Consider the following 21,595-nt stretch of genomic DNA (forward strand, 5'->3'; position numbering starts at 1 on the left):
TGTATTAATACCCAACTTATAAATTTTGCTGAACCTAGTTCATGACAAGCTAAAGGAGTAAGTGAAAACATGATCATTAAAAACATAATTAAGATAGCTAACTCATAATTTTAAGTAAACAACACTTCTACCTACCATGAAAGCTAATGAGGGCAAGGGGAAGAGCAGGTGAGGTATCTGGGTGCTTATGAAAACCATTCCTTAGACAATAGTTTGAATTGAGTCCAAGTTGTCAATTCAACTAAAGGAGCCTACCCTGCATCAGGGCTCACTGTACTTCCCACAGTGGTCTTGGAGCTACTTAGTCTTAATAAAGTAGCTCTGTAGCTCATGACCATCAGCTCAGACCTTTGCAAGAGGTATCCTACCTGTACCAGGACAACAAGGTGATTCCTCACAGGCCCACTTCCTGGGTACCTAGTAAAACCTACAAATAATAGCAACTGCTTCCTATGTCACCAAAGAGTAGACAGAAGAAAGAGCTCCAGAGAGGCAGTGGGCAGAAGGCCCAGCCCAAACCTGCCTGCATCTGTGGTCACATCAAAATGGACCACTCTGACCTGCCATGCTGCACTACTTACCGCTCACCCATTCCAACCCGGTCCAGAGTGGAAGGAAGAATAATTTATTAATTCCCATAATCCCTGATGTCCCAGGAAAGTCAAGTCTCTTCACTCAGATAACCTCTCAGAAAAATTCCTGCCTTAGGATTGAGCGAGCAGAACTGGTGTACCAATTGTGAGACTGTGGTTAGGTTACTCTTCCTCTTTCCAGCCTTAGTTTCCTCATCCCATTCACCAAAGTGGGATGTAAAACATTTTCTTAATAAACTTTGTTATGCCAACTGACCTGGATGTCCCCCGAAACTATGGTCCCCAGGCTCCAGCCCCAGCTACTCTGTTCCTCAAAATGTTTGGATGTGTCCAGCTTTTAATAAACAGGCTGCTTCTTCCAAGGATTTGTTTCACACTTGGGGTTAAAATCCCTAAAAGGATAGTGGACCCAATGGAGATCTCAGGGGGCCTAATTTTGGGTAACTGGGTGGTGCAAATGGTAAAGCGCTCAACTCCTAGTTGAAGGGTTTACAGTTCAAACCCACCTAGAGGAGCTCAGAAGACAGGCCTCGTTATCTGCTTCCAGAAGGTCACAACCTTGAAAACCCTATGGAGCTCTATTCTGCACACATATAGTTGCCATGAGTTGGAATCGAGTGGATGGCACCAACAACAAAGGGTACAGAAAAAATGGTGGAGGTAAATCATGGCCTATACAGGGCCTGCGGTGTATAAAATGTTTGTGATAGTGTTTTAAACTTCTAGCCGTGACTCTGGACAAAAGGCATCAGAAAATGCAATCCCTGGCATATAGTAAACCAAAATGAAACCCACTGCCTTGGAGTCAATTCTGACTCATACTGATCAGAATTACCCCATAGGGTTTTCAAGGCTATAAATCTTCACAGAAGTGGATTGCCACATATTTCTACCATGGAGCTGCTGGTGTGTTTGAACTGGTGACCTTTAGGTTAGCAGCCAAGTGCTTTAACCACTGACCACCAGGGCTCCTTTCAGCATACAGTAGGTGTCTTAGTTATCTAGTGCTGCTATAACAGAAATACCACAAGGGAATGGCTTTAACAAAGAGAAATTTATTCTCTCAGTCTAGGAGGCTAGAAGGCTGAATTCAGGGTGCTAGCTCCAGGCGAAAGCTTTCTTTCCCTGGCGGCTCTGGGGTAAGGTCCTTGCCATCAATCTTCCCTGGTCTAGATGTTTTCAGCACAAGGTTCCCAGGTCCAAAGGATGCGCTATTCTCCTGGCTTTTTTCTCTTCGTGGTATGATGTCTCCTGTCTTTCCACTTGCTTCTCTCTTTTATATCTCCAAAGAGATTGAGTTAAAACACAACTTAATCTTGTAGATTGAGTCCTGCCTCATTAACATAACTGCCGCTAATCCTGCCTCATTAACTTCATAGGGGTAGGATTTACAACACAAATGAAAACCACATCAGATGACAAAGTGGTGGACAATCACACAATATCAGAAGTGTGGCCCAGCCAAGTTGATACATATTTTTGGGGGACACAACTCAATCCATAACAGTTGTTGTTGTTGTTTTTAGGTGCCGTAGAGTTGGTTCCAACTCATAGCGACCCTATGCACAACAGAAAAAACACTGCCCGGTCCTGCGCCATCCTTACAATCGTTGTTATGCTTGAGCTCATTGTTGCAGCCACTGTGTCAATCCACCTCCTTGAGGGTCTTCCTCTTTTCCGCTGTCCCTATACTCTGCCAAGCATGACGTCCTTCTCCAGGGACTGATCCCTCCTGACAACGTGTCCAAAGTATGTAAGACACAGTCTTGCCATCCTTGCTTCTAAGGAGCATTCTTGTTGTACTTCTTCTAAGACAGATTTGTTTGTTCTTTTGGCAGTCCACGGTATAGTCAATATTCTTCACCACCACCACAATTCAAAGGTGTCAATTCCTCTTCAGTCTTCCTTATTCATTGTCCAGCTTTCATATGCATATGATGCGACTGAAAACAGCATGGCTTGGGTCAGGCATACCTTAGTCTTCAAGATGACATCTTTGCTCTTCAACACTTTAAAGAGGTCCTTTGCAGCAAATTTACCCAATGCAATGCGTCTTTTGATTTCTTGACTGCTGCTTCCATGGATCCCAGTAAAACGAAATCCTTGACAACTTCAGACTTTTTTCCGTTTATCATGATGTGGCTCATTGGTCCAGTTGTGAGGATTTTTGTTTTCTTTATGTTGAGGTGCAATCCATACTGAAGGCTGTGGTCTTTGATCTTCATTAGTAAGTGCTTCAAGTCCTCTTCACTTTCAGCAAGCAAGGTTGTGTCATCTGCATAATGCCGGTTGTTAATGAGTCTTCCTCCAATCCCAATGGCCCGATCTTCTTCATATAGTCCAGCTTCTCGGATTATTTGCTCAGCATACAGATTAACTACGTATGGTGAAAGGATACAACCCTGATGCACACCTTTCCTGACTTTAAACCAATCAGTATCCCCTTGTTCTGTCCAAACAACTGCCTTTCGATCTATGTAAAGGTTCCTCATGAGCACAATTAAGTGTTCTGGAATTCCCATTCTTCAAAATGTTACCCATAATTTGTTATGATCCACACAGTCAAATACCTTTGTAGTCAATAGAACACAGGTAAACATCCTTCTGGTGTTCTCTGCTTTCAGCCAGGATCCATCTGACATCAGCAATGATATCCCTGGTTCCACATCCTCTTCTCAAACTGGCCTGAATTTCTGGCAGTTCCCTGCCAATACACTGCTGCAGCTGTTGTTGAATGATCTTCAGCAAAATTTTGCTTGCCTGTGATATTAATGATATTGTTCTATAATTTCCATGTTTGGTTGGATCACCTTTCTTGGGAATAGACATAAATATGGATCTCTTCCAGTCAGTTGGCCAGGAAGCTGTCTTCCAAATTTCTTGGCATAGATGAGTGAGCACCTCCAGCACCGAATCTGTTTGTTGAAACATCTTAATTGATATTCCATCAATTCCTGGAGCCTTGTTTTTCGCCAATGCCTGCAGAGCACCTTGGACTTCTTCCTTCAGTACCATCGGTTCCTGATCATATGCCACCTCTTGAAATGGTTGAACATTGACTAATTCTTTTTGGTATAATGACTCTGTGTATTCCTTCCATCTTCTTTTGATGCTTCCTGCATCGTTTAATATTTTCCCCATAGAATCCTTCACTATTGCAACTCGAGGCTTGAATTTTTTCTTCAGTTCTTTCAGCTTGAGAAACACCGAGGGTGTTCTTCCCTTTTGTTTTTCCATCTCCATCTCTTTGCACTTGTCATTATAGTACTTGTCTTCTCGAGACGCCCTTTGAAATATCCTGTTCAGTTCACTTCATCAATTCTTCCTTTCGCTTTAGCTGCTCGACGTTCGAAAGCAAGTTTCAGAGTCTCCTTTGAAATCTATCTTGGTCTTTTCTTTCTTTCCTGTCTTTTCTATGACCTCTTGCTTTCTTCGTGTATGATGTCCTTGATGTCATTCCACAACTCATCTGGTCTTCGGTCACTAGTGTTCAATGCGTCAAATCTATTCTTCAGATGGTCTCTAAGTTCAGGTGAGATGTACTATAGTTCGTATTTTGGCTCTTGTGGACTTGCTCTGATTTTCTTCAGTTTCAGCTTGAACTTGCATATGAGCAATTGATGGTCTGTTCCACAGTCAGCCCCTGGCCTTGTTCTAACTGACGATATTGAGCTTTTCAATCATCTCTTTCCACAGATGTAGTCAATTTGATTTCTGTGTGTTTCATCTGGCAAGGTCCATATGTATAGTCGCCGTTTATGTTGGTGAAAGAGGTATTTGCGATGAAGTCATTGGTCTTGCAAAATTGTATCATTCGATCTCCGGCATTGTTTCTATCACCAAGGCCATATTTTCCAACTACTGATTCTTCTTCGTTTCCAACTTTCACATTCCAATCACCAGTAATTATCAATGCATCTTGATTTCATGTTCAATCAATTTCAGATTGCAGCAGCTGATAAAAATCTTCTATTTCTTCATCTTTGGCCCTACTGGTTCATGCGTAAATTTGAATAATAGTCGTATTAACTGGTCTTCCTTGTAGGTGTGTGGATATTATCCTATCACTGATAGCATTGTACTTTAGGATAGATCTTGAAACGTTCTTTTTGACGATGAATGCAACACCATTCTGCTTCAAGTTGTCATTCCCAGCATAGTAGACCGTATGAATGTCCGATTCAAAATGACCAATACCAGTCCATTTCAGCTCACTAATGCCTAGGAGATCGATCTTTATGTGTTCCATTTCATTTCTGACGATTTCCAGTTTTCCTAGATTCATACTTCATACATTCCAGGTTCCAATTATTAATGGATGTTGCAGCTGTTTCTTCTCATTTTGAGTCATGACACAGCAGCAAATGAAGGTCCTGAAAGTTTTACTCCATCCACGCCATTAAGGTCGATTCTACTTTGAGGAGGCAGCTCTTCCCCAGTCATCTTTTGAGTGCCTTCCAACCTTGGGGGCTCATGTTCTGCTGCTATTCATAAGGTTTTCACTGGCTAATGCTTTTCAGAAGTAGACTGCCAGGTCCTTCTTCCTAGTCTGTCTTAGTCTGGAAGCTCAGCTGAAACCTGTCCTCCATGGGTGACCCTGCTGATATCTGAATACTGGTGGTATAGCTCCCAGCATCACAGCAACACGCAAGTCCCCACAGTACGACAAACTGACAGACATGTGGGGGATCCATAACAGTAGGTGCTCAATAAAAACATCTTTTGGAATCAGTGAATGAACAAATGGAGATTTCTATATGCAGCAACTCTTTAACCACACAACCTGGTATAAGCAGTCTGAGAGCAAGAAAAAGGTGTAGAGAGCTTGGTTTGGTGAGAAGGTAAGGGAGGCTTTGAAGCCTGAAACAGATCATAGTATGTACCAGGCCAGAAGCTACAAAGTGAAGAAATCTCTAGGAAACATGTCCCTTCCACATTTTAATATGCTAGAAGCACAATGGTGATGGCAATGAGTGAGCCAGCCAATTCCCCTTTCTATTATGGTATTACTCAGAGCAAACTCCTGGCATTTGCTGAAGAGTTGAGGGATACCGTGATGAAACTATATGGAGCAACCCAGAATGCAGTTTGGGATGCTAAGAAAATAAAAATATAAAGAGGCATAAGAATTCGTAGTGTGAGATCTAACTTGTTATATGTTTAAAAGTGAAGTGCCCTCATTTGAATATAATAGGGGAATTTTAATATTGAGAAACAGGAAATGTTACTGAGGCATACAATCGTAAAAGATGATTAAAAACTGAACTACCAACATGAATAGCTTTTAAAAACTTACATGCAAAATATGCTAGAGATGCTACTCAGAAAATGGTTAAAACTAAAGAGAACATGTAGCAACATGAATGCCTTCATGTGTCTGCTTAGGGCAATGTTCTCAGAAACGGGGCACATTTGCACTCCCACAAGCGGTGATGTTCCACCATCAATGCACGTAACTTTCATCACTACCACACATTGTTGTTGTTAGGTGCCGTCAAGTTGGTTGTGACTCATAGCGACGCTATGTACCACAGAATGAAACACTGCCCGGTCCTTCGCCATGCTCACAATCGTTGTTATGCTTGAGCCCACTGTTGCAGCCACTGTGTCAATCCATCTCATTGAGGGTCTTCCTCTTTTCCGCTGACCCTGTACTTTGCCAAGAATGATATCCTTCTTCAGGGACTGACCCCTCCTGATAACACGCCCAAAGTATGTAAGCTACAGTCTCGCCATCCTTGCTTCTAAGGAGCATTCTGGTTGTACTTCTTCCAGGACTGATTTGTTGGTTCTTTTGGCAGTCCACGGTATATTCAATATCTTTCGCTGACACCACAATTCAAAGGTGTCAATTCTTCTTCGGTCTTTCTTATTCATTGTCCACCTTTTGCGTCCATATGAGGCAATTGCAAACAGCACGGCTTGGGTCAGGCACAACTTAAGTCTTCAAGGTGACAACTTTGCTTTTCAACACTTTAAAGAGGTCCTTTGCAGTAGATTTGCCAAATGCAACATGCCTTTTGATTTCTTGACTGCTGCTTACATGGGTGTTTACTACGGATCCAAGTGAAATGAAATCCTTGAAAACTTCAAAATTTCCTGTTTATCATGATGTGGCTTATTGGTCCAGTTGTGAGGATTTTTTTTTTTTTATGTTGAAGTGTAATCCATACTGAAGGCTGTGGTCTTTGATCTTCATCAGTAAGTGCTTCAAGACCTCTTCAGTTTCAGCAACCAACGTTGTGTCATCTGCGTAACACAGACTGTTAATGAGTCTTCCTCCAATCCCGATGCCCCGCTTTTCTTATAGTCCAGTTTCTTGGATTATCTGTTCAGCATACAGACTGAACAGGTATGGTGAAAGGATACGACCCTGACACACACCTTTCCTGACTTTAAACCACGCAGTATCCCCTTGTTCTGTCCGAACAACTGCCTCTTGATCTATGTAAAGGTTCCTTGTGAGCACAATGAAGTGTCCTGGAATTCGCATTCTTTGCAATGTTATCCATAATTTGTTATGATCCACATAGTTGAATGCCTTTGCATAGTCAATAAAACACAGGTAAACATCCTTCTGGTATTCTCTGCTTTCAGCCAGGATCCATCTAACATCAGCAATGATATCCCTGGTTCCACATCCTCTTCTGAAAGCAGCCTGAATTTCTGGCAGTTTCCTGTTGATATACTGCTGCAGCCATTTTTGAATGATCTTCAGGAAAATTTTGCTTGCGTGTGATATTATTGATATTGTTCTATAATTTCCACATTCGGTTAGATCACCTTTCTTGGGAACAGACATAAATATGGATCTCTTCCAGTTGGTTGGCCAGGTAGCTGTCTTCCAAATTTCTTGGCATAAATGATTGAGCACTTCCAGAGCTGCATCCATTTGTTGAAACACCTCAATTGATATTTGTTCAATTCCTGGAGCCTTGTTTTTCACCAATGCTTTCAACGTAGCTTGGACTTCTTCCTTCAATACCATTGGTTCCTGATCATATGCTACCTCTTGAAATGGTTGAACATTGACCAATTCTTTTTGGTATAATGACTCTGTGTATTCCTTCCTCCTTCTTTTGATGCTTTCTGCATTGTTTAATACTTTCTTTGTAGAATCCTTCACTATTGCAACTCGAGGCTTGAATTTTTTCTTCAGTTCTTTCAGCTTGAGAAATGCCGAGCATGTTCTTCCCTTTTGGTTTTCTATCTCCAGCTCTTTGCACGTCATTATAATACTGCGTCTTCTCAAGTTGCCCTTTGAAATCTTCTGTTCAGCTCTGTTACTTCATCATTTCTTCCTTTTGCTTTAGCTGCTTGACGTTAAGGAGGAAGTTTCAGAGTCTCTTCTGACATCCATTTAGGTCTTTTCTTTCTTTCCAGTCTTTTTAAGGACTTCTTGCTTTCTTCATGAATGATGTCCTTGATGTCATTCCACAACTTCTCCGGTCTTTGGTCATTACTGTTCAATGTGTCAAATCTATTCTTGAGATGCTCTCTAAACCATATACATATATATCTTTAAATAATCTAGTATAATACTGAAACCCAATTTTCAAACCTCATCTTTTGGGTTACTCATAGTCAATGTCAACCAAAGTCATGAAACTTAGCCTTAGTTTGAAAACTCAGAATGTAAAAGTCATTAAAAGCAAATATTAAAAATCAAGCAATGGGAATGGGGACAAAAACTAAGGTGCAAACCTTGCCTCTACCTGCTGTTCTGGTAAGGCTTTCTGAGGCCACCAGTGTGTGGAAAGAGGTAGGGTCCACTTCAGCTGAGCTTTGAAACATGACTACTTAAGTGCCCCAAGTAGATTCTCTGCCCCCTTGGGGAGGTAGCCTATTCCTTGGCGGCTTGGAGACTGTACACAATTCAAAAAATTTTTCAACCTTAAACCTGATTCTCTTATTCAGGACTAAAGCTGGTTGGTAGGGGATAAAATCATTCTACCTCAACATCCTCAAAATAAGTATTTAGTTAACACCCTGCTGAGAAAAGCAGCTTTTCACTCCTTAGGCATCTCTGCCCTGCCTCTTTCAACCTCCACGGGGCACTAGGTGCTCACTTTTAGAAGAACAATAGGACAGTCTATTGCTATGAGGTAGATGAGAAGTGAGGGTTGGCAGGAGGCCGCTTTGTGGTTAGTGCTTACTGGGACAGGGAGTACATCAGGATTCCATCTTTGCTTCCCATCCTGAGCTGACCCGCTTAGTGGGTAACTAGCCCATGGTCCCATCCACAGGTGCCTACTAAGATATCCAGTCAACCAGAAAAGACACAGATCAAAGAAAAGCAAGATTTATTTTTCTACCAAATCCCCCAATCCATGTTCCAGCCAATGGATGAAGGGTAAATCAAGCCCCACAAAAAGTCCTGGTAAAAACTTTTTTTTTTTTTTTTTTTTTTAAGCTCCTAGGCACCTGTGAGCAGATGAAAAGATTCCTGTATTGAATGCGCTTTATTTTCTTCTCTTATGTATTCAAATGTTTCCTCCTTGCTGCCATTTGTGCCCAGATAGGGCACTAAATAGTTCTGCAGCTGTAATTAATAGTCCTATTTTCATGTCACTCTATGGGTTGATACTAGGATCATGGGATGATTATTATGTCCCAAGAACAGCTGAAAAGATCTGAATTAATTCTTCAAACATTTATGGAGTGCCTACTATTTGCCGGGCACAAGACAGAGGCACTGGCACTGACTCTGCTGGTTCTGAGTAACATGAATGGTGCTGGAGAGTCTTCTTCTCAAGTGGCAGGAGGATATTTGCTGGGGGTTGAGAGAACAAGTTTCTAGTCTGCTTACACCCTCTGGAGCAGGTGTAGAACTCAGGCCCCAGGAACATATGCTGTGCTCTCTTGTGACAGGTGCTGCCATCGAAGAACCAAGAGCAACTTCTAAACAGCTGTGGAATTTGCTCCACAATCCACATAGTGATGGGTCTCCAAGGAGCTCTGGGTCATGTGGCCAATGTAAGAGATCTTCACTGAAGTTCTAGGGAAAACAAACCAAAAGGAATTCTGTTTCTGGGAGGAAACAAGCAAGAAAAATTGCCCGTTCAAGCAACAATACCCAAAGGTTCTAGACACCTATCTGCATGATTATACAATCAGGAGGCCAGAGGCCCTTTCAACTTCCACAGAGACTGTGTCATGAGGTAACCCTCGAAACCAGTGGTTTTCAACCAGAGGTGCTGCACAGGGTACTTTTGGCGATGCCTGGAGATGTTTTTGGTTGTCACAACTGGGCAGGGCTGCAGAGTGGGAGAGGAGTTTAACTGGTATCTAGCAGAGAGAGAACAGGAATGCTGCTAAACATCCTACAAAGCACAAGGCAGCCCCTCCCAACAAAGAACCGTTTGGTCCAAAATATAAACAGCGCAGACACTGAGAAACCCTGCTCTAAATCTTCATACTTCAAATGTCTACAGCAGGTACTTGTACCTATGGATTTAACTGTCACATGCCAGTAACAACCCTAAAAGTCCACGACCCAGGGTAGTTTTTGTGGCTAGTATGTAGGAGCTAAAGAGAAAGTCTGGCCAGATGCCCAGTGCTGCCATCTTGAGAAAGCTTTTCTGTTCTGTACTGCTCTTATTAGGTTTCTAAAGGGATCACATCATTTTTTAGTTCAAGTAGACCCTACTTCATGGAGAAAATAATATGCTCTACTGTTCACTGTGAATCTGGGGACTTGTGAAGGTCTCTCCATACTGCATCTAGAGGACATTAAGGGTCTACTGCAACTCTGTCTGTAGAGCAGCAGAAGCCTCCTCTTTGGCTACATGCCTCTGCCCTGTGTGCCACCTGGATATCCTGAGCAAAGGTGGTGAGCTCATACAGGTCCCAACACAAAGCCCATCGAAATAGAAGACGGACGTACCGCATGAAGATCACTATGTTGTGCACCAGGATTTCAGGTAACGTGCAGAAGAAGCTGGCAAACAGCAAATAAAGAAACGGTCAGACTGATAAAAAGGAGAATCAGCGGGAGGGTGCTGAGTTACACTGTTAAACCTAGGAGCAGTCAGTCCTGTTTGGGGTGCCCCTTTCTCCCACACCTGTCCCTCTGACTTAAGCGCTGTCAAGGCTTACTAGCCCTGGGTCCCCACAAGGTGTTGTCCTTGTCCTCCCACATTATACTTTTTTTAAAAATAACACATCATATAAATGGTGGAGCCTGGCTTCTTTGCAATGTTTCTAGTGGCTTAGAGTCCCTGGGTGGTACCAATGGTTAATGCACTTGGCTGCTGAGAGGTTAAAAGTTCAAACCCACCCAGGGATGCCCTGGAAAAAAGGCCTGATGATCTATTTTTGGAAAATCAGCCACTGAAAACTATGAAGCTCAGCTCTACTCTGACATACGAGGTTGCCATGAGTTGGGAGCTGACTCGGTAATAATGGTGGTGGTGGAATGTTCTCTTTTAGAAATTCCAGCACTTCAATTACATATTAAATGACACATCCTCCAAATAAATCTCAAAGCTAGGAGAGGGTAATGGGGCAGGGACTTAGGCAGGACCAGGCCCCGAGCAACTGGGTATGACTTTGAATCTCTTTAATTTGATAAAGAACACATATACAAACAGCATTGTCCTTACTAGACATAGGAAAATGGTCCTCCCATCTCAGCATTTACAGTAAAATTCACCTGAAAATAAGACACCAGAGTCAGTCTGTCGCTAAGCAGGCTCAACATACAGCAGTACTGTTATTAACAACTCAAAGACCCTGGATCATTCTCCCATCGCACACAAAATTTCCCCAGGAAGTGCTTCCAACCTCTTCCCCTTCAAGAGGTCGACAGACATTAGATTACAATCCCGCCTCTACTTGACTTGTAGCAAATCTCTTTCTTACAAATTCTTTAGCTCCCCAAATACTTATATGCTAGTTGGTGTTTTTCATAATTACAGAGCCCTCTAGGTCTCCCTCATCAACTAGTTCCTTCAAGAGGGAAGAAGGGGCAGTAGCGAGGATACAGCATTCCCCCGGTCTACTCTGGTCTTGAGCCCATGCAGCCAGGATTTTAGAAGAACAGCATACCAGTTGCTCGCTCCGAGGTGGAATGAGGGAGACATTAGTTGTCCCGTATGTGCCAACCACTGTGTTCATGTACTGAACCTGGCTGGACAAGCTGGTCACTGCCACAGAGTAGAAGTTGGAGTTGCTGATTTTCAGGGTGGCCTGCATCAGGGGAAGTGCAGACACAAATTAGGTCTCCTGAGTCTAAGACTTGGAAAATGCATAACCCAGGAAGTATAGGCCCAAAGTCTTACCGTGATGGCGAGGATTACAAGGGAGTCCTCCTTATTAAACAAGACTTTCACTACTTTGATGCCGTCATCATCCACAAGGACTGAATGTGGAAACAGGAAGAAAACCACCAAGCCGGATGCCAGGAGACAGAGCAAGATGGACAAGAGGACATACTGCTTACTGCAAATGACATAGCACATGACTGATCCAGGTAGCCAGATACCAAATCCAATCAGTCAAGATCAAGTGCAAAATCAGGTGTGAGGGGAGAGCAAAAGGAAAGTACAAAGAACTAGAAATCACAAACTAGGCAATAACAAGTAGAGTGGGACATGGCTTTTAAAACGCATTTGAATGACGGCTGCATTCTAGAAAAAAAAGTTGAGAGGAGCTATGTAGGCAGAAATATTTCCTCACCTCCCAGAACACCCCTCTTCTCCAACCCAATTCCTTCACGTGGCCCTCAGAATGTTCCCTTCCCCAGATTTTGATGGGGGCAGAGATATTTTGTTTGAGTAATAGTAGTAAAGGAAATGGGAGAATCTGTAAGAACAGATGCAGTTTTCAAGAAGTTAACTGGCATCCATACATATAAAAACGGACTAGGGACAGAAATAGGTAATAAGAGGTGGCAGGCAGGGTCACTCACGTTCTCTGAGGTCGCAATCTCTGATCACTATGTGGAATCAAAGCCACCAACTCATTTACTTGCTCTAGAAAAGAACCAAACAATTAGTCTGTAAATCCCATGTGTTGGCAGAACTTTCCTTCACATCTCACATCAGCCTGCCACAATAAATACTCATGTGGAATTAGACATTTCTAAAACACTAGTTTCACATTTGGGTCCAATGAATAAGGAACAAGTAAATCTGTAGAGTGCCACAAATTACAAAATATTCATTAGTGCTGCCAATGCAGTGAAATGGATGCTTTACCATTTGCCAGCTACAGGCCTTGGAAAAGTCTAACTTCTTTAGGTCACTGTCTCCGCATCTGTAAGATGAAGGTTTTGGAGTAAAAGGTTTCTAAGGTTCTCACCAGCTCTAAACCTCTGCTATTCTCTATCTAAGCTGACTTTCTGAGGGCCAACTCAGTAACAAATAATCCTGGACTTAGTCCAGGTTCCACACCTGAGGTGTTCCACACTTTGACTCTCTCTTTCCAAGTGACATATCCTTCAGACCTTGGGCTGTTAATTATTCAGTTTGTTTCCTCAAAAAGAAGCTTCTAAGACAGTCCCCCACACAGCTGTGTCAGTCCTTATGAGTGACAGCAATAAAGCAATGTGCCTGTCAACAAATCCATAACGTAGTGTGAACTCAGTGTTCGAAACCAGGGAAACAAAGAACAAGTTAAGGAAAGGAAGGCTTCCGGATATAAGGACACCAAAAGAAGTTGTGGAACCTGCCCAGGTTTAGTGGGTTGGTCGAGCTGGCTCCTGTTCAGTTAGGCCTATGACCATGGTGTCATTGCTGAGAAGAAAAGCTCTGGACAAAAGCACTCCTGTGGTTATCTTTGGATTCTTGTTGGGAAATCATTGCTCCTCACCTGTTGGAATGTAGCCAGTCCCTTGGCAGGTGAGACAGGTGATGCTATCTCTCCCTGTGAACTCCACATATGGGAACTGCGCAATGGCTTCTTCCTGCTCCCGTTCGGCCAACAGGTCGTCCCTGTTATCTGCTTTCTTTCGCTTGCAGGAATAGGCACGAGCAGAGACAGAATGTTGAGACCCCATGGCTGTGATGTGGCACTTGTGTCATGTCCTAGGATGCAAAGAGGCAAAAAGAGTACATGTTAGTGTCACTAACACAGGCCACGAGAAATCACTTCTATTAGAGAAGTGAAAACACAAAATGACCAGACTGCCGACCTGAGTGTGATCCCAACACCACAGGATTTCTACCAGGATCTTGATTTTGTAGTACTGTTCCCCAGTCCTCTGTCACCCCCACAAACGGCCTGGGGAGCGGGCCGCCTTCGCCAACCTGCCTCGCTCCTCACTGCCCCGGGAGTGGGAGTACCCCAACTCCCACGCGGCCCAGCCTCACCCCTTCTTCTCAGCATTTTGCAAACTCTGTGCCCTCCTCGAGAAAGGCTTCCCGGACAAACAATAGACACCAAATTAATAATAGGCCTTAGCGGCCCCCATCCCCCTCCACTCCCAGTCCTGGAAGGAGGTCTCAGGTCACGGCCCCTGGCAAAAAGAGACACTTAGAGCCCACCAGAGCCTCTCAGCCGGGGACGAACGCCAGCGTCCCCAGACCTGCAGGGCACGAAGTCCTGGCAGCCCCTCTCCGGGCCGTTCCCGGCTACCGGCCCCATTCAGCCCCGCTACCTGGTCCTCCGTCCTCGGAGCTGGGCTCCCGCAATGCGCACGCGCCGAATGGCAGCTGGCTCGCGGAACGCCAGCTTGCGCTCGCGCGTGCGCTCTTCACGGCTCAGTAGGCCAGCCCTCTCGCTCAGCTGTCGCGCCCCCTCTGCACCGGTAGAGGGCGGCAGAGAGCGAAGGAAAGTCGCGCTTCGCGGAGAACGGGGGCAGGGTGGTGCACGGCTGTTCCCCAAAAGCGCTTGGGAAAGTGGAGGAGGAGGAAGCAGCTGCCGGACCTTGTACTCCATGACTGATGTTTGTCTTACCCCTCCTCAGGGAAAGTCATCTTTGGGATTGGGAGAAGACAAGTTGCCTTCTATGAATGAAGCTGGGCGTTTAGACTGGCCACAACCAACCCACTGAACCTTTAGAGTAAGAAGCAATAAGGAGACATTGCTCCACTTCTTCCACCTCCAGGGCTGGCCCACATCTTCTTCATCTCTTCCCTTGCAAGCTCTGTAGCAGTTTGTATTCCTTATTTATACTAATCTGAGTCTGTTGGGGGCAGCAGTATGCTCTACATTTCCAGCCTGCCTTTCAGATGGGGTGGCCATGTGACATGGTTCTGGTCAACGACATATAAGCAGAAGTTGTTGAGTGGGGCTTCCAGGAAATCTCCTTAAAAGGGATGGAGACTGAAATGGTTCTTTGACCTTCCTCTTCTTCAGAGAGGGATTACCAACAGGCAAGGTAGGCACGGTGTTTATCTTGCTTACCAGATCATCTGTAGTGAACAAATTCACATTTTTTCACATCAAAGCTTCTGCTTCTAAGTATGGCTGGCATATGTCTCTCTCCCAGCCCCACAGCACCTTCCTACTGAATCAAAGCCTCTTTTCAATTTTACAATCCCTGACAGGGATGGATGAGCCAATAAGCAAGGTAAACACCGGCTTATTTGTGCTTACTTACTGATCTGTAGCGAATAATTTCATGCGCGTTTCACCACATCTTTGAAATGTGGTGTGATATGTGAAATTGTTCACTACAGATTAGTAAGTAAGCACAAATAAGCCCGTGCTTACCTTGGTTGTTGAATAATCTGCCCTTGCTCTTCTTCCTGCTGTAGGGTTGCTATGAGTTAAAATCGATGCAATGGCAACAGAGTTCTTCTTCCTGCATGGAATTTGGACTTGGTGTTGGTGATGGAGCAGCCATTTTGTGACCATGAAGCAAGAAGAATATGCTAAGGAAGGCTTGGTAGAGAGATAAAAGGATCCTGGGTCCCTAATGGCATTGTGGAACCACAGTCAGGTCCTGGATTTCCTATCTTTTGATATTACATGAGAAAAACAACCCCTCAAAATTGTTTAAACCAGTTTTTTGTGAATCTCTTTCTCACAGAAGAGTCCCTGGGTGGTACAAACGTTTAAAGCGTTTGGCTACTAACTGAAAGGTTGGAGGTTGGAACCCATTTAGAGGTACCTTGGAAAAAAGGCCTGGCAGTCTACTTTCAAAAAATCAGCCATTGAAAACCCTATGGAGAGGGCCTTAAAAACTTGTTCGTGGCCATGTAAGATACATCTATTGATCCTATCCCATCCGGGGCAAAGAAGAATGAAGAAACCAAAGACACAAGGAAAATATTAGTCCAAAGGACTAAAGGACCACATGAACTGCAGCCTCCACCAGCCTGAGCTCAGAGCTAGATGGTGCCCAGCTGCCACCACTGACCGCACTGACATGGATCACAACAGAGAGGACCGGACAGAGCAGGAAAAAAAATGTGAACAAAATTCAAATTAACAAAAAAAAAACTGGGTTTACTGGTCTGACAGAGACTGGAGGGACCCCCAAGACTATGGCCCCAGGACATCCTGCTAATTCAGAACTGAAGCCACTCTGAAGCTCACTTTTCAGCAAAGATTAGACAGGCCTAGAAAACAAACAATGACACATGTGAGGAATGTGCTTCTTAGTTCAATCAAATATACGAGACCAAATGGGCAACTCCTGCCCAAAACCAAGAAGGCAGGAAGGTACAGGAAAACTGGATGAATGGACACAGGGATCCTGGGGTGGAAAGGGGGAGGGTGCTGTCACATTGTGGGGATTGCAACCAATGTCACAAAACAATATGTGTATAAATTTTTGAATGAGAAACTAACTTGAGCTGTAAACTTTCACCTAAAGCACAAAAGAAAAGCAAAGAAAACCCTATGGAGCACAGTTCTATTCTGAGACACATGGGGTCGCATGATCGGAATCAACCCACAGCAACTGGTTTGGCTTCCTCACAGTGGAATGCAATCCTGAAAGATATAGACACAGAGCTAGTAAAGGGGGAAGCCTAGGCTTTAACACAAGCAGCCTGATTACTCAGTGTGCACTCTTAGCCACACACTACAGAGGCCACACTTAGGTTTCTATCCTCTTTCAACTTTAGTCCTCAGAGCACAAGCCCCTAGGGAGGGGGAGGCCTCTTGGTCTGAGGCCTCTCTTCCAAGCTCAACTTTCTTGTCTGAGGACCCATACCAGCTTGACCCAGGGAATGACCTCTGCTGAGAGTCCATCCTTTAGTCATAGGGGTGTCACCTCACCCTGTGGCCTCCTGGATGCTGCCAGGACGGATGCAATAAACCTAATGTTTGACTAAAGATGGACACTGCAGCAAGTTGTCCAGGCTTCCCAGAAGCAGGGAAAATGAGGAGGTAGCACCCTGATCCATGCCAAGTTATGAGGAAGAGGAACCCAGGGAAGAAAGAGGGCCATGGATACTGTGAAAAGGAAAGGAAACAAGGCTAAGGGCTTGGGGTCTGTGGTAAGGAAGAGGACGGCTTGGGGCTACTGGGGACTGGAAAGGGGTCCTAGGGGCCTAACCAACAGAACCTTTGAGACTCTCTGGGAATCTGCTTCCAAAGATATGTGTGGGATAGATAGACTGTACTCCTCAGTGTGGCCTTCACTCCTCCTTGTCTCCTCAGCACCCAGCACAACACCTGGAACATAGCTTTAAAAAAAACCAGTTGCCATGTAGTCGATTCTGACTCATGGTGACCCCATATGTTAGAGTAGAACTATGTTATGTAGGGTTTTCAGTGGCGGATTTTTCATAAGTAGGTTGCCAGGCCTTTCTTCTAAGGTGCCTCTAGGGTGGACTTGAACCTCCAATCTTTTGGTTAGCAGCCAAGTAGTTTAACCATCTGCACTATCCATGGACTCTCTTGGTGCATAGTAGGCCCTCAATAGATGCTTGCAGGATGACTCAGCTGGGAGGCCAGCCAGCACTGCCTGGAGAGTAGTCCCAGCATCCGCTGAGCCATCTGGGAGGCAGTTTTAATTGGGCAGCACATTCCTGAGGAGACACCCATCACTTCTCACTTGAGCCTCACTTCCAAGTTTGTCTCATCTTGGCCATGAGCGGGGAGTTGGCTGCAGACATGAGCTCACTGGGGCTCTCAGGGTGGGCCTGGGCAGAGCGGGGCCAACTGGAAATCTCTGCCCCACTGGCTCAAGCTGATGCTGGAACCATTCCCCCAGATTGCTCCCCAGCCCTCCCCCACAGTCTCATCAATTTCTCCATGTGCATTAGGTACCCCTGTTGTCATAGGCTGAGGGGAGTAGAGGGTGGAAAAAGTTCCTGGTCCGGAAGGGCCATGGGAGGGAAGGGGTCAGGGATTCCCTCTGCCCAGCTCTGCACCCTTCCCCCATTCATGCACAGGGACAAGAATAGACAGAAGGACTACGTTAACCGGTCTTTGTACAACAGGGAAACTGACGATTTAGGGTTAGAAGAGCTCTTCATGGTCATCATTCTGTTCCCACCCTTCCCCCTTTATTATTCCGGAGTCCCAGGGTGGTGCACAGTTAACACACTCAGCTGCTAACAGAAAGGTTGAAAGTTAGAGTCCACCCAGAGGCTCCTCAGAAGAGAGCCCTGCTGATTGCTTCCGAAAAGTCAGTCGCTGAAAACCCGATAGAGTACAGTTCTACTCTAACATACACGGGGTCGCTATGAGTTGGAGTCGACTTGTCAGTGACTGGGTATTGATTCCACAGTTGAGAAAACTTGCTCAAGGCTAAATGAACAAACAGAAGAGTAAACAAAAGAATGAGGACCAGAACCAGATCAGCTTTTTCCTTGTTCAGTGCACTTTCCCAAGAGTTCTGGTGACTTGCTTGGAAAGTAGAGACGGTCACTTGGTACACAGGTGGATTTAAGGGACACGCAAATCATTTTATTTTCAATTATATTTTATTCTAATGTTAATTAGACATCTTAGTGTGCAAAGTTCTGGCCCATGTGTTGCCCAGGTAAAGAGAGACGATGGTCTCACTTTCTCAAGTTTTGGGTTCAGTTCTGTTAATGCAAGGTGTAAAGGAAGACGGGGAAAAGAGGGTCCCTGGCTTTTTTTTTTTTTTTTTACAGCTGTAGAGCTTTTTGCCATGTATGTGGCACTTCCTTTGATGTGATGTAGGTATTATTCCCATTTTGTTGTTGTTGTGTGCCATCGAGTTGATTCCAACTCTTAGTGACCTCATGTAACAGAGTAGAACTGCCCCATAGGCATTCCTGGTCTATAATCTTTACAGACTGAGCCCTGGTGGCACAATGGTTAAGGACTTGGCTGCTACCCAAAAGACTGGCGGTTCGAATCCACCAGTGGTTCCGCAAGAAAAGACCCAGTGATCTGCTGCTCCCATAAAGATTACAGCCTAGGAAATCCTATGGGACAGTTCTACTCTCTCCTATAGGGTCACTATGAATCAGAATCGACTAGACAGCACAACAACAAAAACAATCTTTACTGGAACAGATCGCCAGGTCCTTTCTCCTGTGGAGTGTCTGGCGGGCTGGAACCACTGATCTTCTGGATTGAGAAACAGATACAGGGAAGCTGACTTGCCCCAGCTATGGTGGGGAGGTCAGGATTGGAACATGGGTTTTCTGCCCCAAGCCCTGCCTCTTTCTACTTTACTGTGCTATTTCCTATGAAGGATGGTCACAGGAAGGTTTATAGACCTGTTCTAGGAAGGCGAGTAATGCAGAGAGTGTTTATATGAAAGGGTTACAGGTAGGAGGCTACTCTGGTGTTCTATGAACACTACAGTTGTAAGGTGGGGAGCTCTGCAGACAGAGGTTGTGTGTGGCATTAAACATTGTGTGGGGTACAGAGGTTTATGTGTTCAGGGAATTCACAACCCACCACAGCCTTGTAAAGGGCACCCTGAAGCCACAGTCCACCAAAATAGACTGCAAAGCCAGGCTCTCCTCCGATCCTTCCTTGAGGAATGTAAATGAGCTTGATTATGAGGATAGGGAAGGTGGTATCACCTGTATTGTGTTCACATACACCTGGCTCAAGAAGGCACCCTGAAACAGCCTATCAGTGTCCTGGGTGTTGGCTGCAGTTATTAGCTGCTATTGAGTTGGCCCTCAACTCATGGTGACCCCATGCACAATGGAATTGAACCATTGTGATCCATAGGGTTTTCATTGGCTGATTTTTCAGAAGTAGATCACCAAACCTTTCTTCCTAGTCTGTCTTAGTCTGGAAGCCCCGTTGAGACCTATTCAGCATCATAGCAACACGCAAGCCTCCACTGACAGGTGGGTGGTAGCTGTACTGAGGCACATTGGCCAGGAGTTGAACCTGGGTCTCTGGGAATTGAACCCGGGTCTCCAACATGGAAGGTGAGAATTTCACCATCAAACCACCAGGTATAAATCTTCCTCTACAATCCCAGGTAGGCAGAAGATGTCTTGTTAAAAAAAAATTTTTTTTAAACCAACCTATATCCAACTCAGAGCCCCCTCCTGACTGATTGGAAGGGAATTTCATGTTCTCCATCATTGAGGCTGCCTCCCCATCCCCAAGGTCACTCAAGAATCCTAGAGACTGGCTTCTTACAGCCCAGGCAGCTGGGTAAGGAAGGGTTTCTCACACTGAGACCAACATGTCACACTGATCTCCTCATCCAGTCCCCCAGTGGCTTCTGATTTTAGTGATGTTACTGCTTCCTTGAGACCTAAGAACCCTTGTCCAGGGGCTGGCATGCCTTGTGCCAGCAGAGCCATTCTCCCTGGAGGCTCTGCCCCCTCCCCAGGGTGATGCCAGGACAAAGGCCTCGGAATCTCACAAGCCGTGCTAGTAAACTCATCTGCCTCAGCTCTCTTTCCTGACTGATGCAGGCCTCACCTCTCCCCTACTCGCCCCTCATTTTTCTTTCTGTCCTCAATAGCATCTCAGTAACACCTGGTATCACCTCTTCAATAAGTCAAGCATTTATGGAAGACAGTTCAAGGGTTTGTTATCAATTAATTTTTTTGTAAAATTTCTACCCCATCGGAATCAAGGAAATCCAAAGGGCTGAGTTATCTCCTTGGGATGGGGGGACAGAAAACCAAAACGCAAACTAACATCTTAAAGTTATCATCTGAGCCAGGTTGTCTTGTAAGAGGTCCTGCGGACCAAGGACACTAATACCTGGTCTCTGAACACTATTAGCAACTGTCCCCAGGGTTGATATTGAGAGAGTGTTAACACCAAGTGATGGCTTTAGGGGCCTTTGTTGTTGATGTTGTTGGGTACTGTCATGGATTGAATTGTGTCTTCCAAAAATATGTGTGTCAGATTGGCTGATTCCCAATGTTGTGTGATTGTCCACAATTTTGTCATCTGATGTGTTGTAAATCCTGTCACTATGATGTTAACGAAATGGATTAGCAGCAGTTATGTTGATGAGATCTACAAGATTAGACTGTGTCTTAAGCCAATCTCTTTTGAGATATAAAAAAGAGAAGTGAACAAAGAGACATGGGGACCTCATACCACCAAGAAGCAAGAGCCAGGAGAATAGCTCGTCCTTTGGACCTGGGGTCCCTGTGCTGAGAAGCTCCTAGTCCAGGGGAAGATTGATATGAAGGAACTTCCTCCAGAGCTGATGGAGCGAGAAAGCCTTCCCCTGGAGCTGACACCCAGAATATGGACTTCTAACCTACTAGACTGTGAGAGAATAAACTTGTTTGTTAAAGCCATCCACCTGTGGTATTTCTGTTCTAGCAGCACTAGATGACCAAGACAGGTACCATTAAATCAGTTTTGACTCAGTGACCACAAGTGACAGAGTAGAACTGCCACATAGGGTTTTCTAGGCTGTAATCTTTACGAGAGAAGATTACCAGGTCTTTCTCCCGTGGAGCCAGTGGGTAGGTTCAAACTGCCAAACTTTTGGTTAGCAGCCTAGCGTTTAACTGTTGTGCCTCAGGGCTTCTTTTGCGGGCCCTAGCCCTAAATAATCGCCAGAAGTCCCCCCACGTCTGGCAACCTCAGATGAACACACACTCTAAATAGACACACCACGTGTGCTATCCACATGTAAGCTAAACTGCTTGCCTTCCCCTCCCCTCCCAGAAAGGCCAGCACTG

The 21,595-nt window shown here is 44.8% G+C and overlaps 1 protein-coding gene across 5 annotated transcripts; it reads right to left on the bottom strand.

The window, feature by feature from the left end:
- Window positions 1-8,879: 8,879 nt before the first annotated feature.
- On the bottom strand, window positions 8,880-14,258 carry TMEM106C (transmembrane protein 106C). Of its 5 annotated transcripts, none has more exons than XM_003405742.3 (8): window positions 14,194-14,258; window positions 13,407-13,621; window positions 12,505-12,568; window positions 11,876-12,035; window positions 11,643-11,783; window positions 11,198-11,247; window positions 10,480-10,533; window positions 8,880-9,591 (listed from the first exon to the last, which is right to left on the bottom strand). In XM_003405742.3, exons 2-8 carry the CDS (start codon window positions 13,591-13,593, stop codon window positions 9,495-9,497), a joined length of 753 nt encoding a protein of 250 aa, XP_003405790.1. In that variant the 5' UTR covers window positions 13,594-13,621; window positions 14,194-14,258; the 3' UTR covers window positions 8,880-9,494. The 5 variants fall into 5 exon arrangements, with proteins under 5 accessions (XP_003405790.1, XP_023411465.1, XP_010594445.1 ...); XM_023555697.2 differs by having other exon boundaries at window positions 8,880-9,623; XM_010596143.2 differs by lacking the exon at window positions 8,880-9,591 and adding an exon at window positions 9,630-9,881.
- Window positions 14,259-21,595: the final 7,337 nt, after the last annotated feature.

This window comes from Loxodonta africana, chromosome 4 (assembly GCF_030014295.1).
Source record: "Loxodonta africana isolate mLoxAfr1 chromosome 4, mLoxAfr1.hap2, whole genome shotgun sequence".
NCBI lineage: Eukaryota > Metazoa > Chordata > Mammalia > Proboscidea > Elephantidae > Loxodonta > Loxodonta africana.

What these genes read in the sequence shown, in the direction of transcription:
- TMEM106C (XM_010596143.2), bottom strand. Translation starts at nt 13,593, where the DNA reads ATGGGGTCTCAACATTCTGTCTCTGCTCGTGCCTATTCCTGCAAGCGA. An exon ending in CACCTCGGAGCGAGCAACTG is followed by an intron (nt 11,248 to 11,642) that starts GTATGCTGTTCT and finishes TCTTATTTTCAG; the next exon opens with GTGAATTTTACTGTAAATGC. An exon ending in GGACCATTTTCCTATGTCTA is followed by an intron (nt 10,534 to 11,197) that starts GTAAGGACAATG and finishes GCTGTTTGCCAG; the next exon opens with CTTCTTCTGCACGTTACCTG.